We start from the raw sequence: 14430 nt of genomic DNA, 5'->3' as shown, positions 1-14430 counted from the left end.
AGCAGCCACCGCTGCTGCAGTTACAGTCGGGCCTCACCGGCCGCGCGGCCCATTTCCCCGCCGCTGGCCGCGCTCCGGAGCGTGCGGTCGGCACCACGCAAGCGACACGCGAAACACGTGATGTGGCGACCAGGCGGGCACCGCGGACAGGCTTCAAGCACAGCACAGCGGCCGTGCCCCGGCCCGGCCCGGCCCGCCCCTTCACTCCGCCCCGCCCCTCCCCTCTCCTGAGGGCCGCGCCCCGCCCCCTGCCCCGCGGAGCGCTGCGGGTCGGGGCCGGAAGTGAGCGCACGGCGGTGGCTGGGCGGCGCGGGGCAGCTTGCAGCCTAGCGCGGTCGCGGCGGCTGGAGGGACGTGAAGGGAAATGGCCGTTGCCGCGGGGTGGCGGCGCTCCGAGGTAGGCGCAGGGAGCCCCGGGGACCCCCGCCGCTGGATGTCGGGACGAGGCTGGGGCTCTGCTCCCTTTCCGGTCCCGTTCCTCCCCGTCGGTGTCAGCTTGCTCCTCGCCTCCCTTGTCCCGCTTCACCTTTTCTTTCCTCGAGGGTCGCTGCGATGCGACCCTGGGCCTCCGGGCGCTCCCCGCTGCCGCTTCTGTCTCGGCGCGGCTCCAGGCTCGGGCACGGCCGATGTCCCCAGCGCTGCCGGGGTGGCACCTGCGAGTGGTGGGGCCCGGGGCTCGGGCCGCGGTGGCGGGTGAGCAGCGGGGCCGGGGCCAGTGCTGTCCGCACGGCTCGTCCCCGCCGTTTCGTGCCTGTTCAGGCTCCTGCAAGCCCGGAGCGGCGGCGAAAGCGCTGTGGGCTGAAAGTCCTCCATCGGCCAGCTGCTCCGTGTGAGGCGCTGGAGTGGTGCCGCTTCGGACACAGAGCGGTAACGCCGAGGCGTCCTCAGGAGTCGCCTGCGCATCACGGCATTCTGGGCTTCCGAGGGGCTTCTTGTACCCGGGGTGTTAGGGACCTGTCACCAGGAGCTGAGCAGGAAGCGCCTGAGAAGGGTCTGGGTGTCTGATAACTCGTCCTGTGTAGGGGGGCCTTGGCTGTCTCTGCGAGGGTTACTTTTCCTATTGGCAGACTGATCTATAAACGGCTCTGCTGTTTCCTCGGGGACCTCTTCAGATATTAGCAGTGATACGTGAAAGTGTGGAACTGTCTTGCAGTTCACAACTTGATCAACATGATTATTCAGCATCAAAACAATAAAAATGTGAACACGCATCTTTGCTTAGCACAAGTTAATCTCCTGCTAACAGGTCTGCTGTTGCTGGAGAAAGGGACTGTGGTAGTGAGCTGCAGTCCAAGAAAGAACTTGGAAGAAAAGAAATCTCTGAAGCTTTTCCTTCTCACCATATTACTTATTACAACAGTGATCCTAGAGTGTAGCGCAGTAAAGTTGATTTGGGGAAGGGGAAGGGTGCAGAGTTTTAAAATAACAACTTTGTGTGTTCAATTCGAGTCCCTTTCCAAAGGGAACTGAAAAGAAAAAATGTGTAAGTTTGTGAAAGATGTTGTGCAATACCTACTTAGAATACAAACAGTTTTCAAGAATAATAGTAACGGATGATTTATGAAGAATCCAAAAGGGAAGCAGAAATGGGGGAGGGGGAATAAAATCTGACAGGCAAAAGAATTTGTTAGTTGGTTTTGTCAGTTTTTCAGGCAGTTGCGTCCTTCATTCCCCCAACCCTGAGACTGGGCCTGGAAAAAACTTCCTTTATGCATCTGGGAGGAAGAGGAGTTGCTTAAGTTGTGCTTGTTTACTGCATTTTGTGGGAGGGGAAGAAAGGGACTCTAATGCCCACTGTTGTTGTTGTTGTTGTTTTTTAAACCAAAAGCAAGATAAAGCTAAACTAGTAAGTACAAATGGCCAGTGAAAGGAAACTGCATGATAGATAAAAGCAGTGACAGAAAGCACAGGGAGATGTAGCAAATACTTGTAGTTAAATGGCCTTTTGCTGAGAAAATAAACAACCCGCAAACCAAACAAGCTATAAATTATTTAGCATCCTGTCCTTGTAAATGTTGTGCTTTATTTGAATAGTCTTTTGCATAAAGATTTTTTTTTATTAAAAAATACATAGGAAGTCTCAGAGGTTTAGAGTTTTGATTGATTTAATAAAATGTAATTATCCTATTTAATCCAATGTAATAGTAATTGTGGTTTAAACACTTGAGGTGCCTCTTTCCTTTTGAGGTATTATTGTCGTAATTAAGAACTCACGTAATGGTTCCTCAGTACAGATAATATGTGTATATAAATTGAAGGTTAATATTTTTTTAGTAGTTCTCTGTGCAGCAACAAAGAAAGGTGAATGCTTTAAATGGAAAATGAAAAAAAACCTTTTCTGAATTTGTATTCATCACTTTCTTACTTGTTAAACTAAGTTAACTTGAAACTGCCAATATTTCTTACTCAGTGTTGCTATTAAATCTGCTATCTCTATTCTAAGTAGAAGATGTGGATGTGTAATTATTTACCAGAATCAGAGTTCAGTTTTTATCAGTAGTGGTCACTAACATCAATCATCTAATACAGCATTCATCCAGCCCCTTTGTGCTTGTAAAGGTTGCTGTGATGTCAGTTGTTGCAGAAGAATACAGAAGTTGTTTCCAGACTGCACGAGTGAAGGAGGAAATGTTTCAGAGCATGCTTGTAATGCTGAACCTCACTTAATCTGTAAAAGATTTAGAATAAAATATTTTCTTCAAAGCTCATATTAAAAATTATATGAGAAATATTACTTTGAGCTATACTGTTGTAGAAATACAGCCTGAAATTATTTACCTAGAGTATGTTTAGTTTGCTCCAAGTGGGATAACTATAGAGTGCTTTCATTGAAGAAGTACAGAGAGAAGCTATGTCTGCATATTTCACGTAACTAGTAATTTTCCGGTGTGTGTGGCATTAAATCTATATGCAAAACATCACTTAAACCCAACCATAACTGGAAGCTTTCAGTGTGTAGTGTGTGAGGATCTCATGGTTTTGTGTTAAGAGTATGTCACTAGTGCAGATCTGGCGGTTGGTTACTTCATGATGACCTAGGTGAAATAATTTTTAAGTGTTTGTAGCTTGTGGGTTTCAGTATTGTAGTTGATGTTAGTTACTAGAGGAGATACATGGAGAACAGGTCATTGATAACTGATACAATCTGCTACTTGGATTGTAGTCACAGCAGAAAAGCGGAGTGGTGACAACGTTGAGTTAGAGGGTGAGTGCTGAAGTGAGTTCAACATGCAGCTGGATAAATTCCTTGGGGGACCAAATCCTTTGGGGTCTTAACATTAGAGAAGTTACCTCAGGATTGAGGAAGTACTTGAGTGGCAAATTAGTGGAGGCCAGAAGAGTATTTTGAGGAAGTGTCATTATGAGCTATCCTTGGTTTAGTTTTGTTCCATTTGCATTTCTGAAGGCACCCTTAGAGACAAGAATGAGATGAACCTTTGATCTGATTGAATAGAGCCATGCTGCTCAGTTATCTACCAGTGCTGTGTTCAAAGTGAAGTAATCATGGAATCATTGATACGTCTAATCAGCATTTAATATTGTCTGATGCATAAAGCAAAAAGGTAATCATTGAATCATTAATACATCTAATCAGCATTGAGTTTTGTCTAATGTATAAAGCAAAAAGGTATGTGAGCAGCGCATTTGTTCTTTCAATTAGTAATCAACAGTTTATAAGTACTAGCTTTGTGACTGAGAAGCATCTGCTGGTTATAACTGAAACTGTGCAAGTTTCCTGCCTGAGGGGAAACTCATCTGCTGAAGCAAGTGGTAGAAATAATTTGGCTACTACAGCAGAATTGAGTTTGGTTAGGCTGGTAGGTTGATACTGATACAGTGATACACAGTTAAACCTCTGACAGAGCTGGGGTGACCTGCCTGTTTCTCTCTATGCTACTAAGGGTTGTGATTATGTTTTGTTGAAGGTGTATACTAGCACTGCTGCACAGGACTGAGAATAGTATCTGTGTGGGGGAGACTTGTTTTCATCTCCCTGTGTTAATAGCCACTGTCCATTGCATCATGAACTTCCTGTATTTTGCTGTGTTTTGAATGCTCTGTAACGTTAGGAGGGTATTTGCAGGGGTTATTTCAGGTGTATAAGCAAACTTGGGGTTTTACTATCGTTCTCTGTCTATACGGAATGATATAAAACTGTATGGGGGATGTTCAGTCATTGCTGGGTAATTAAAACAGCACAAAAGTTTCTTTTCTCTGTCCCCTTCACAATTTATCCACTTTCTATGTTTTTGATCAGATAGGATATGCAGTTGAAAATGTTGTCTATCTTCTGCTTAATAATAGTGTTTGAGTTAGTGGAAGTACTAGTACTAGACAGGTAATTTGTGACTGTGGTGAGGCCTGCACTGTATGATATCACTTTGTGATGTTGCTGTCTGGGTGAAGCCCTGAGCACCCTCATCACCTTTTCACAGGTGCTTTGAGGAGGTAAAGGAACTAGATACCTCCTGAAGCCCCTTCCAGTCTTAATTCTTCCAGCAGAGTAATATTCCAAAACAATATTATTTTGCAAATCATGGATTACTGTGCAGATTATTCAAATGGGCACAATGACATTACTTCAAACCCTAAAACGGTAGCTGATGTTGATTCTGGGTGGAATATTTTGTTTTGCGTGAGTTGGTTTCAAGCTGCTTTTGAAATAAAGGGTTGGTGGAAAAGAGTGTGAATCATAAGGTGACATGGAGAAAAGCACAACTTTAGAGGTGGCTGGAAAGCAAGAGAACCAGTTAAAATTTTCAAAAGCAAACTTCTGAAATCAAAGGGGGGGATATGAAAGCATTATTCTGCAAGGAGAAACATTGCAACAGAACAAAAATTCTTAGCCTTTGTCAAACAATGGTAGTAAAAGGCTTGGCTGTAAGGCACGGAAAATAAAAATCTTGGCCAAGTGCATCAGAATGAAACAGCCTGGGATGCCATCAGTTTCATTATTGTTTTTTTCTTTCTGGTATCTGCATCCAGAAAACACTGGGCAGGAATAGAGTAACAGGTATGTCTTTAGAGAACAACATAGGGAGGAACAGAGATGCAAAAGTAGGTGAGTAGTTCTCCAGCTGGTGAGATCAGTGTCAAGTTTGTTACTGATTTGTGTTTTCAGCTGACTGTGCTTTAAGGACTTCTTGCTATGATTCAGGCATTTGTAAAGATTATCCTGGTAATAAATCCACGGTGCTCAATAATAGGAGCTCATGCTACTGTTTTCATCTATCTGTGACACTCAGAGGTCTTGGTGGTGCTGGCTTTTTTTATGGAATTTAACAAAGACCCCTATCTTAGACTTAAATGAAAGCATGATTTGAGGGGAGGAGTATTACAACAAAGATATGCTGAAGAAGCTTGTGAACATATTGTACCAAATCTGCACATATCCGCATACACTGGCAGAGCGGCTTGCAGTGACTAATGTGCGAACCACTGGTTCAAGGACGGGAAGAGAACTTTATGGCAATAGAAAACATACGATCTGTAGGTAGCTGTAGCTGCCTCCACTTAAGATTTGACTGGAACATCATGATGGATGATGATGCTTCCACCCTTTGTCTATCCTGGAACACAGATTTTAAAAAAATCAAGATCCTACAGTTACAAAGTAAGCCATATCTGCACAGTGTCCTGAATGAAAATTGAGTTAAGAAGAAGAGTCGGCTTGATGAGCACTGCAACAGCCAAGGCTGGATTTGTTTGGAAGAGATTTCTTGCCAGTATTGAAAGACCGGAAAATAAGATTTCAACATCAGAGGTTTTGTGATAAAATTTCACTTTTTAGATGTAAATGAAATTTCAAAATCGGAGTTAAAGAGATTTAGTTACTGGTCTCGGTACAGTCACTTAGGTATCTAGGAGCTGAATGATTTGAGCGAAACGGAAATGGGTGCTGGTTCAGCATTTGTGGCCAGTTAAAAATTGCACCTGTATTTAAGCTGCTGAAATTGTCTTTATAGATTTTGCAGATACAACCAAAAGAAAAATGGATTCGATCTTCCTGTTAGCGCCGTTAATTCTGTCTGTAAAGGGGCACTTTGAGTACTGTGTCCAGTTCTGGGCCCCTCAGTTTAAGAAGGACATCGAGACACTTGAACGTGTCCAGAGAAGGGCAACAAGGCTGGTGAGAGGCCTTGAGCACTAGCCCTGTGAGGAGAGGCTGAGGGAGCTGGGATTGTTTAGCCTGGAGAAGAGAAGGATCAGAGGTGACCTCATTGCCCTCTACAACTACCTGAAAGGTGGTTGTAGACAGGAGGGGGTTGGTCTCTTCTCCCAGGCAACCAGCACCAGAACAAGGGGACACAGTCTCAAGCTGTGCCAGGGGAGGTTTAGACTCGAGGTGAGGAAAAAGTTCTTCACTGAGCGAGTCATTCGTCATTGGAATGTGCTGCCCAGGGAGGTGGTGGAGTCACCGTCCCTGGAGGTGTTCAAGGGGAGATTGGACATGGCACTTGGTGCCATGGTCTAGTTGTGAGGTCTGTTGGAACAGGTTGGACTTGATGATCCTTGGGGTCTCTTCCAACCTTAGTTACTGTGATACTGTGTGATACTTTCTGATTTTGCTAAAATGACCCGATTAAAGAAGCTACTAATTTTCTAGTGGAAAGACAGCATGGTAAAACTATATGTCTGAAACACCATCCTTTCAGGACTATGTACATATTGTTGAAAAACTTCCAGTTTAGACCTAGCAGTATTTCAAAAAACTAAGGAACGTAATCATGACGTGACTTGAAGTACCTGGTCAGTTGTTTCTGTGTTCGTAGCAATCTGAATACATCTGGCAGAGAGGGCTTTTGAACATCAAACTTCTTGTATTTTTTCTTACTAAGCAGTTTTCCTGCTGTGGGCAAATGACTTGCTATAAATTCCTTTCCAGATGATTGGTACTTTCCATAGTATATTACTGCTGCTTTATTTTGCTAAGTTTTCCCGTAAACCTACAACCATCTCTGGTATGCAGGCAAGATTTTTTTGTTCCTTAAACTATCATTCAGTGTTAGGCAAATGCATCAAAACAATTTTTTGATTAATGGGAAAATAACCATGGAGTTACTGTGAAAATTACACTTGTTTTGAGGAAGCTCTGGGCTGTACTTTATAAGGAATGCAGGAAATGATCTGACTTGTTATCATTGCTTCTGTATTTAGTGCTTGGACTCTGGGGGATTTATGTGTGCTGATTTGTGATAACTAAAAAGTACTTCTTAAAAATGAATTACCAAATAGTATGTCCTGTTCTTGTTCAGCACTAGAACAATTATAAATAGACTGTTAAAAGCCTTGATTTTTTGAAAAGAAATTGTTGTGCAACTCAAGTAGAGAAGAATTTTAACATGCACATGAGCAGATGGAGTGATTACCTCTTCTTAAGGTAATAGGATTTATTTCCAATAGTCATCCCATGCTTAATAAGTTAGGAAACTAATGTAGATTTTGAGTCTTTGTCCTAGTAGTGATGTAATATCTCGTATTGATTCTTTTGAAGTTTCTTGCCCAAAACCTATAAATTCCTTATTTGAAAAAGTAGTTTGTGGTTCAGTTTTATGTGTGTGCTAGATTTGTGCATATGTAAATGTATTTATTTGTTTGTTTATTAATTATGTAAGCCTCTGTAAGTGAAAATCTGGTTTGACATGAATTTTCATTCCATGCAGTTGCTTTGATCTGGAGGAGATGGTCAGACAGCTCTTTCTTTCTTGGATTTTCTATTACTAAGTTTTGCTGCTGCATTTTCCTTTTCTGGAAAAGCATTTTGCACCTTTGAAATAATAAATAATGAGCAATACTCAAAGTTATATAGCAGTACACAGGTACCTGAGTGAGCAAATGAACTTTAGTGTCTAAATACATTAATTCAAAAATTGCCTCCAAGGAAAGAGCTCTGTTAGACTGGAGTCAGAGAAGGATCTGCGGAGTCATGTCTGATTGCATTTGGTCAAATACTTAAAGAAAATATTACTTAAAGTTAACTAAGTCTCACTGCAAGAGACAAATTGCCTTTCATCAAGATTGTAGGTAAATCAGGTGATTGAGATTTCGTGCTGCTTTTGAGGGAATCAAGGCAGTATTGGGGAGTTCTTGCCAGAGCAGTGTGGGTATGGTGACTTTGTATACAAAGTATCACAGTATCACAGTATCACAGTAACTAAGGTTGGAAGAGACCCCAAGGATCATCAAGTCCAACCTGTTCCAACAGACCTCACAACTAGATCATAGCACCAAGCGCCACGTCCAGTCTCCCCTTGAACACCTCCAGGGACAGCGACTCCACCACCTCCCTGGGCAGCCCATTCCAATGACGAATGACTCGCTCAGTGAAGAACTTTTTCCTCACCTCGAGTCTAAACCTCCCCTGACACAACTTGAGACTGTGTCCCCTTGTTCTGGTGCTCGTTGCCTGGGAGAAGAGACCAACCCCCACCTGGCTACAACCACCCTTCAGGTAGTTGTAGAGGGCAATGAGGTCGCCTCTGATCCTTCTCTTCTCCAGGCTAAACAATCCCAGCTCCCTCAGCCTCTCCTCATAGGGCTTGTTTGATTTCAGGTTTGGGGGAGTAGTAAGTGGGGTAGGAAATCTGTTTTATCACTTGAAAATTTCTGTCATAACACCTTCAGTTGCTTCTAGTTTTCCTTTGTAAGAGGAAGGAGGGAAAAAAAAAACCAAACAAAAAAAACCCAAAACAGTATTTGACCCAGTCTTTAAGTGTTTGGAAGAAAGTTGGGCTCTTGAAGATGGCTAGATTGACAGTTGAAGACGGGTTGTTACTGTTACTTAAAATAGTGTGGAGCAGTTGGAGTGAGAACAATCCTGACTTTAAGGATTACTTCTAGGTCTTCCAGTGACTTCCAGTTGTTGCAGACTTCTCCTAATTCCTATGGTAGTGTTTCAGGTATCTGGTTTTCCTGTTTCTGGTATTTGAATTGAAATAATATATTTCTGAGTGTTTGAGAGAAGATCCTTGCTGATTCATGTTCCAAATGAATTTGCCCTCATATTTGTGAATACTGGGGAAGTTTAAATTCTACTCTCTCTGCCTTTGAACTTAGATGGCTAAAAAGTCACAAGTTCAAAGTGAGGCTAAATTTCTGTGAAGATGCTAACGGATGGCCTGTAGTTAGCATTTAAAAGAAGGTTTTAGGCCTAGGAAGCTTTTCTGGTGTTTTATCATGTGAAATCACCATTTAGAACTGACATGCGGGATAAAGTTTTGCTAAAACTGTTGCAGTTTAATCAGATCGCTTAAGTTAGAGTTTAACTTCAGACTGTTTGAACACTCCAGTCTGCTTATAAAATGACAGAAATTTATATACTGGTATGATTTTAGAAGTTTCCTAAAGGCAGAGCTTAAATACAGCAGTCAGATGACGTGTGTGTATGCTGATGAGATCGTTTTGCAAAAATAAAAAAAAAATGGAACTCTTCAGATAACCACTAATACTGATATTCTTTCTTGAACAGTAGAAGTCACTGGATTTGTTAGTGCAAGCATGCAGTCATACTCTGACAAAAATGCAGCACTGTAATGCGAAATGCTATAATAAGCAGTTATCGAGTGATTGAGATTCTCTAGATGCTCTGAATGAATGTGCTGCAGTAGCTGTGTGCCCTGTTTCTGAGTACTAAGGAATGTATGATTATCTGCAGTCATGGCTGTGGGACAGTGACTTCTTGTGAGCAGGAGACTGCTTGGTGAGTATGGAGATCAAAGCTGTCCATTTCAGCAGGAAGATAAGGCTCCCTCCGTTTTCAGGAGCTGGAGTTGTTATATATAGCTACTTTGAAGACCACATAAATCTTGATTTTTTTTCCTAAGAAAATTAACTTTGTACTGTAATTATCAAGCAGAACCAGAATGCGTTGATAATCCTCTTCAAAGCTGTAGTCCAGACAGTTCTGTATAGTCACAGAGAGTGTGATCCTGTTCTACTTTTTTTTTCCCCTAAGTAAAATTCAGGGAAAAAAAAAAAAATATATATAAATTCTGCTGCTATGTAGAATCCTTGGACAACAGCAAGACTGTGAAAACTGCAGTTACCCCATGCTGCTGATTCTTGGAAAAGCCAAGCAGGAATTACTGAGAGAACTTCGTACGTTGGGGTTTTCTTACATCTGAAAATCTGACATAGCATTTTTAACCATCTGTAAGTTAATAAAGAGATTAAAGCCTGTTTGGCTATCTAGGCAGTCTGAGCAGTTGACGTAAAGGATATTAGATTCCTCATTGGGATGTTATTTGTGGCTGGTAGGCTTAGACAATCTACAAAATAATCAGTACATCTTTAGGAGAAGGTTTGGAAGTCTTGCTAACAGGAGACTAAATAACCAAATGGCATTGAAGCCCACAGTTGTGCTGTGAATGGGCACAGTGACCTGCACTGTCTATAAAGGAACTCAGAAAAAAAGTTTGAGGTTTGTATTGCCTTTTTAATCAGTTTCCTGACCTGTTTCACAACTCAGCTGTGCAAAGAGGTAGTATGCATTAGGACTTCTTCCTAATGGCAACAGTTGTGACTAATGAATGTCAAACTCTGCAGCTTAATATCTTGTATGGAAAAGGGTCTGGTGTCTGCTTTTTTTCTATAGCCTTCACCTGTGTTGAATATAATTACTGTGTGGAATGGATATATACCAGTAACCTCCAAAGCTGCTCCTTGAGACTATTCCCCAGGACTTTAGTTATGTTTTTCAGGGGTTTGTAACTTTATTAGTCCATCACTGTTTCAGGCTTTCTGAATACACACTCTAAGTTTTGTCATGGTACCTGGAACATCAGTTCTGGTTTAATCTTGCTTTGTGAAGGGTTTCACCTGAATTCATGTTTTCAGACTTAGCTGAAACATATAGAACCACTTACACTGTGAAGGAGAGACATCTTTATAAGCCAGTGAAATAAAGTGGATTTAAAAAAACAAACCCAGACTTGGCTAGAGTCTTAAAAGAATTTAAAGAATCTGTTAGAAATCTGTTAGGAATCTTTCTGTGTGGTGAGTCTACAGAAGTACAGCCAGTTTGTTTAAAGCACATCTCATGAGTGTGAATAGCCAGGGAACATAAAGATAGATTTTGAGTTATCTACGTTGTTTGCTGCAGAGAACTCTTAATTTGTAGATGGTGGCATGATTTAAACACATGATGATTTACATCTGAAGGGTTCATCTAGTTCAGTGAAACTGTGTGTTAAGGAGGATTGGGGTTTATGTAATCCTTCTGGCAGAAACTCATTATGATTTTTATCTTGCTACTTGATATGCATACTAGCTTTTGCTGGAAGACATCTTCTGGACTCAATTCAAATGTGGCTGTGTGTAAAAGCTGTGGAATAAAGTAGAAATTATAGTGAAAAATAAGATAGTTCTTGTGGTAATCCCTTGTAAAGTTATTTCAATGAAGAGTCATAGATACTGTGAGTATAGGCAGTTATATAATAGTACTGATTGTAATTGGAGAAATGCAAGTGACTTTATTGGTGGTGGCCTTAAGGAAAAGTGACCTTTCAGCGTGTCTTCGCTTATCTAGTGGGGAATGACCCTTCCTTTCAGGGGCTGTTCAAGGGATTACTTAATGAGTAGCTGAACTTAAATTGCTTATTTTGCTTGTCCAATAAATAGCATTTCATAAGCATTCTTTCTCTTGTTAAGAGGGTAAAGTACAGTGATATTTTCCAAAGGAAGGGAGATCCTTCAGCATCATTATGACCATTACAACCCAGGGTACAGCAGTTTGGTAGGCCTGTCATTTTTGTAATACACCAAAGGAAAACTGGAAGTCTTCCCAATAAAAGGCACTTCATCAATGCTAGTCTTTACAACAATTTCTGCTTCAAAGGCTGAAGGTGGCTAAGTGATGAGAGTTGCACAAATCTGAAAACAGGTATAGGAACGTAGCCTTTCTGTAGCTTTTGTGGCCTGGGTTTCTGAAGGACATGTGCAACCTTGTCAGTTGGTGACATATGACAGTTCTCATGCATGTCTTTTGTGCATATCTAATGTTTTAATTTCCTTTTCAGGCCTGCTAAATCAGTTCTGAAGCCAAGGGCAGACAACCAGTCCAAGGGAAGTGTTGCTTCATTAGATGGACATCTGCTCGTGCGGTATGGCCCAGGTGTCCAGCAGCAATGGATTTAAGCAGCGCTCATCACCTTCTTTGGCAGCCACAAGGTCAAAAGATGTGGACAAAGAGGAGGCGTTGCAGATGGAAGCTGAGGCATTAGCTAAGATGCAGAAAGAAAGAGGTGTAGCTGGTAACAAACAAACTTCTTACTCTTTAAGCAGCACCAGACAAAAAGCACAGACTCAGAGCAAACAGGACCATGATCTCATGGTGTTTCCAGAGTCTGATGCCAAGAGCGTGGATGATAAGCTAAGTACCATTGACATAGAGAAGCTTACTCATGCTGAACTAGAGAAACTGCTGCTGGATGACAGTTTTGAATCTAATAAAGTACCTACACTGCCAGCAAGTCCTATTTTGAGCCCATCGTTGTCTTCGCAATTTTATCTTGGGCCTACAGGTCAGAGAAGACAGTGGATGCCTGGGATACCAGCACCTGTGACATGCACTTTACCTCCTATTTACCCCTCAGCTTCTTTCACAAAACAGATTGGTGTATTTCAGAATGGATTCCACCCAAGTATGTCCTCCTATCACTCTAGAGAACCTCTTTATCTTGGTCTTCCAAGACAGTCGCAATACATTTCATACCCATTGGCAGCTACTACACCTTTCCGTTCACAAGGAAGCCTACCTGTATATCCTCCAGTACTTACACCAGAAATGGCAAAAGTGTTTGACAAAATTGCAAGCACCTCAGAATTTCTGAAAAATGGCAAGTCGGGCACGGACCTAGAGATGACTTCTATAAAGTCTGCAGTTGCTAACCTACCAGCCTCGGAGACCTGCAGGGATGTTAGTAAATTTGACTGGTTAGATTTAGATCCCCTAAGTAAACCAAAAGTGGATAGTACAGAGACTTTAAATAAGGCAGAGAATGATGGAGAGAGGGCTTCAAGCATGACTGCAGAAGATCCGTGGGATGCAGTGCTGCTGGAAGAAAAGCTGTTAGTAACTTGTCACCTGGAAAGAAAAGTTAATGGGAAATCTTCCGGAGCAACGGTTACGAGGAGCCAGTCCTTAAACATGAGAACAACCCCACTCGCAAAGTTGCAGGGCCAAACATCACAGGTATGTAAATCAGTATGTTTAAATTGCAGTATAATAGTGAAGATTAATCACAGTGTTTAAAGACACTTTAAAGTCTGGATTTGTTTATTAAACCTCACTTGGATTGATGGTTGGGTGGAAGGAGCGAAATATTTCCCTCCCTTGTAGACTTTGGATTGCAGCTGTTTTAAATCTTATGTATTCTTTCTAGGTGTTTTTAGTAGGCTAAGTACATGCCATAAAAAACAACTGTTATCAGTCAAGGATGTTTTCCAGGTTGTTCCTTAATTCTTCCCTTCCTCCCTCCCAAACTGGGGGAGATTTTTCTCAGAAAAATGAATATTTACTAGACTTTGGCTTAGCAGGCTGTCTAAATTTCCATTGAAGTGAAATTTTTGGCACCTCATTTGAAGGATTTCCTGTTTTTTCTGGGCCAGTTGTCAGTATTCTGGCAAAAGTTTAATAGAAGGCCAATGGAGAAGAAGAAAAAAACCCCAAACCCTAAACACCAAAAAATTCTTTACCTCTGTTTTTGAGGGACCACACGTGTGAAGATCTTGGGTCTAACTTTATTTTTTTATGCTCTTGAGCTGTGTGTGATATATGAGCTCTGTTATTTCCTAGTATGTGGAAAGACATGTAAATTTGGGCTCTACAGCAGTTTGCACCTTCAATTTGTTATGCTACCCTAATGTGTTTGTCAGTTTTCCAGTGATAGTTGGTTGTAATGTAACTATTGACAGGAACTGGACTATGCTGGATCCATGCTTCTATGCTGTTGCCTGTGAAAAGTAGTATTTGACTACTGCTGAGTGAAACTTGTTTTTATGAATTCCAGAGGTTTTTCAAGAATGCAGGGTTTAAAAGGGTCTTTCCTGTTCTGCAGGTCCAATCTCATGCTATTTGCAGATCCTGTGTTAACTGATTCATAGAATGCTCAAGTTCTGCTTTTACATGTGGTCTTTCTCTCCTGCTACTGAGGGGCTGTTCCATATCCTCACCATTCTCATCAGTCATCTGATCTGCAGCAGAAAAATTGTTCTTAACAGGATGGAACAGCATTTATTTAAAATAAGGACCCATTTTGATCTTTACCTCAACATGTTACAAAAGGCAGTGACTTCCTGTCAGCTTTCATGGCAAGCTCTCTGAGACAGTTTCTCTTTTCTGTCACTTTTTTTTGAACATGGCTATGAGAATGATGGCTCTCTGTGATAGCACAGTGTACCAGGTGCCTTGTACAGTGGCATGAATAAACC

At 41.7% G+C, this 14430-nt stretch overlaps 1 protein-coding gene across 2 annotated transcripts in view; it reads left to right on the top strand.

Moving 5' to 3' along the window:
• The first annotated feature begins 294 nt into the window (after positions 1-294).
• Positions 295-14430, top strand: part of PIK3C2A (phosphatidylinositol-4-phosphate 3-kinase catalytic subunit type 2 alpha) — a 49084-nt gene continuing 34948 nt past the window's right edge. For both annotated transcript variants that reach the window (XM_054171526.1, XM_054171525.1), the window contains exons 1-2: positions 295-397; positions 12018-13192. In XM_054171526.1, the coding sequence (XP_054027501.1) occupies positions 12083-13192 (1110 nt within the window). In that variant the 5' untranslated portion in view covers positions 295-397; positions 12018-12082. The remainder of the gene's footprint in view (positions 398-12017; positions 13193-14430) is intronic.

This window comes from Dryobates pubescens, chromosome 22 (assembly GCF_014839835.1).
Source record: "Dryobates pubescens isolate bDryPub1 chromosome 22, bDryPub1.pri, whole genome shotgun sequence".
NCBI lineage: Eukaryota > Metazoa > Chordata > Aves > Piciformes > Picidae > Dryobates > Dryobates pubescens.
Note: the sequence above shows the minus strand (reverse complement) of the source record. Positions and strands in the feature narration are given on the sequence as shown.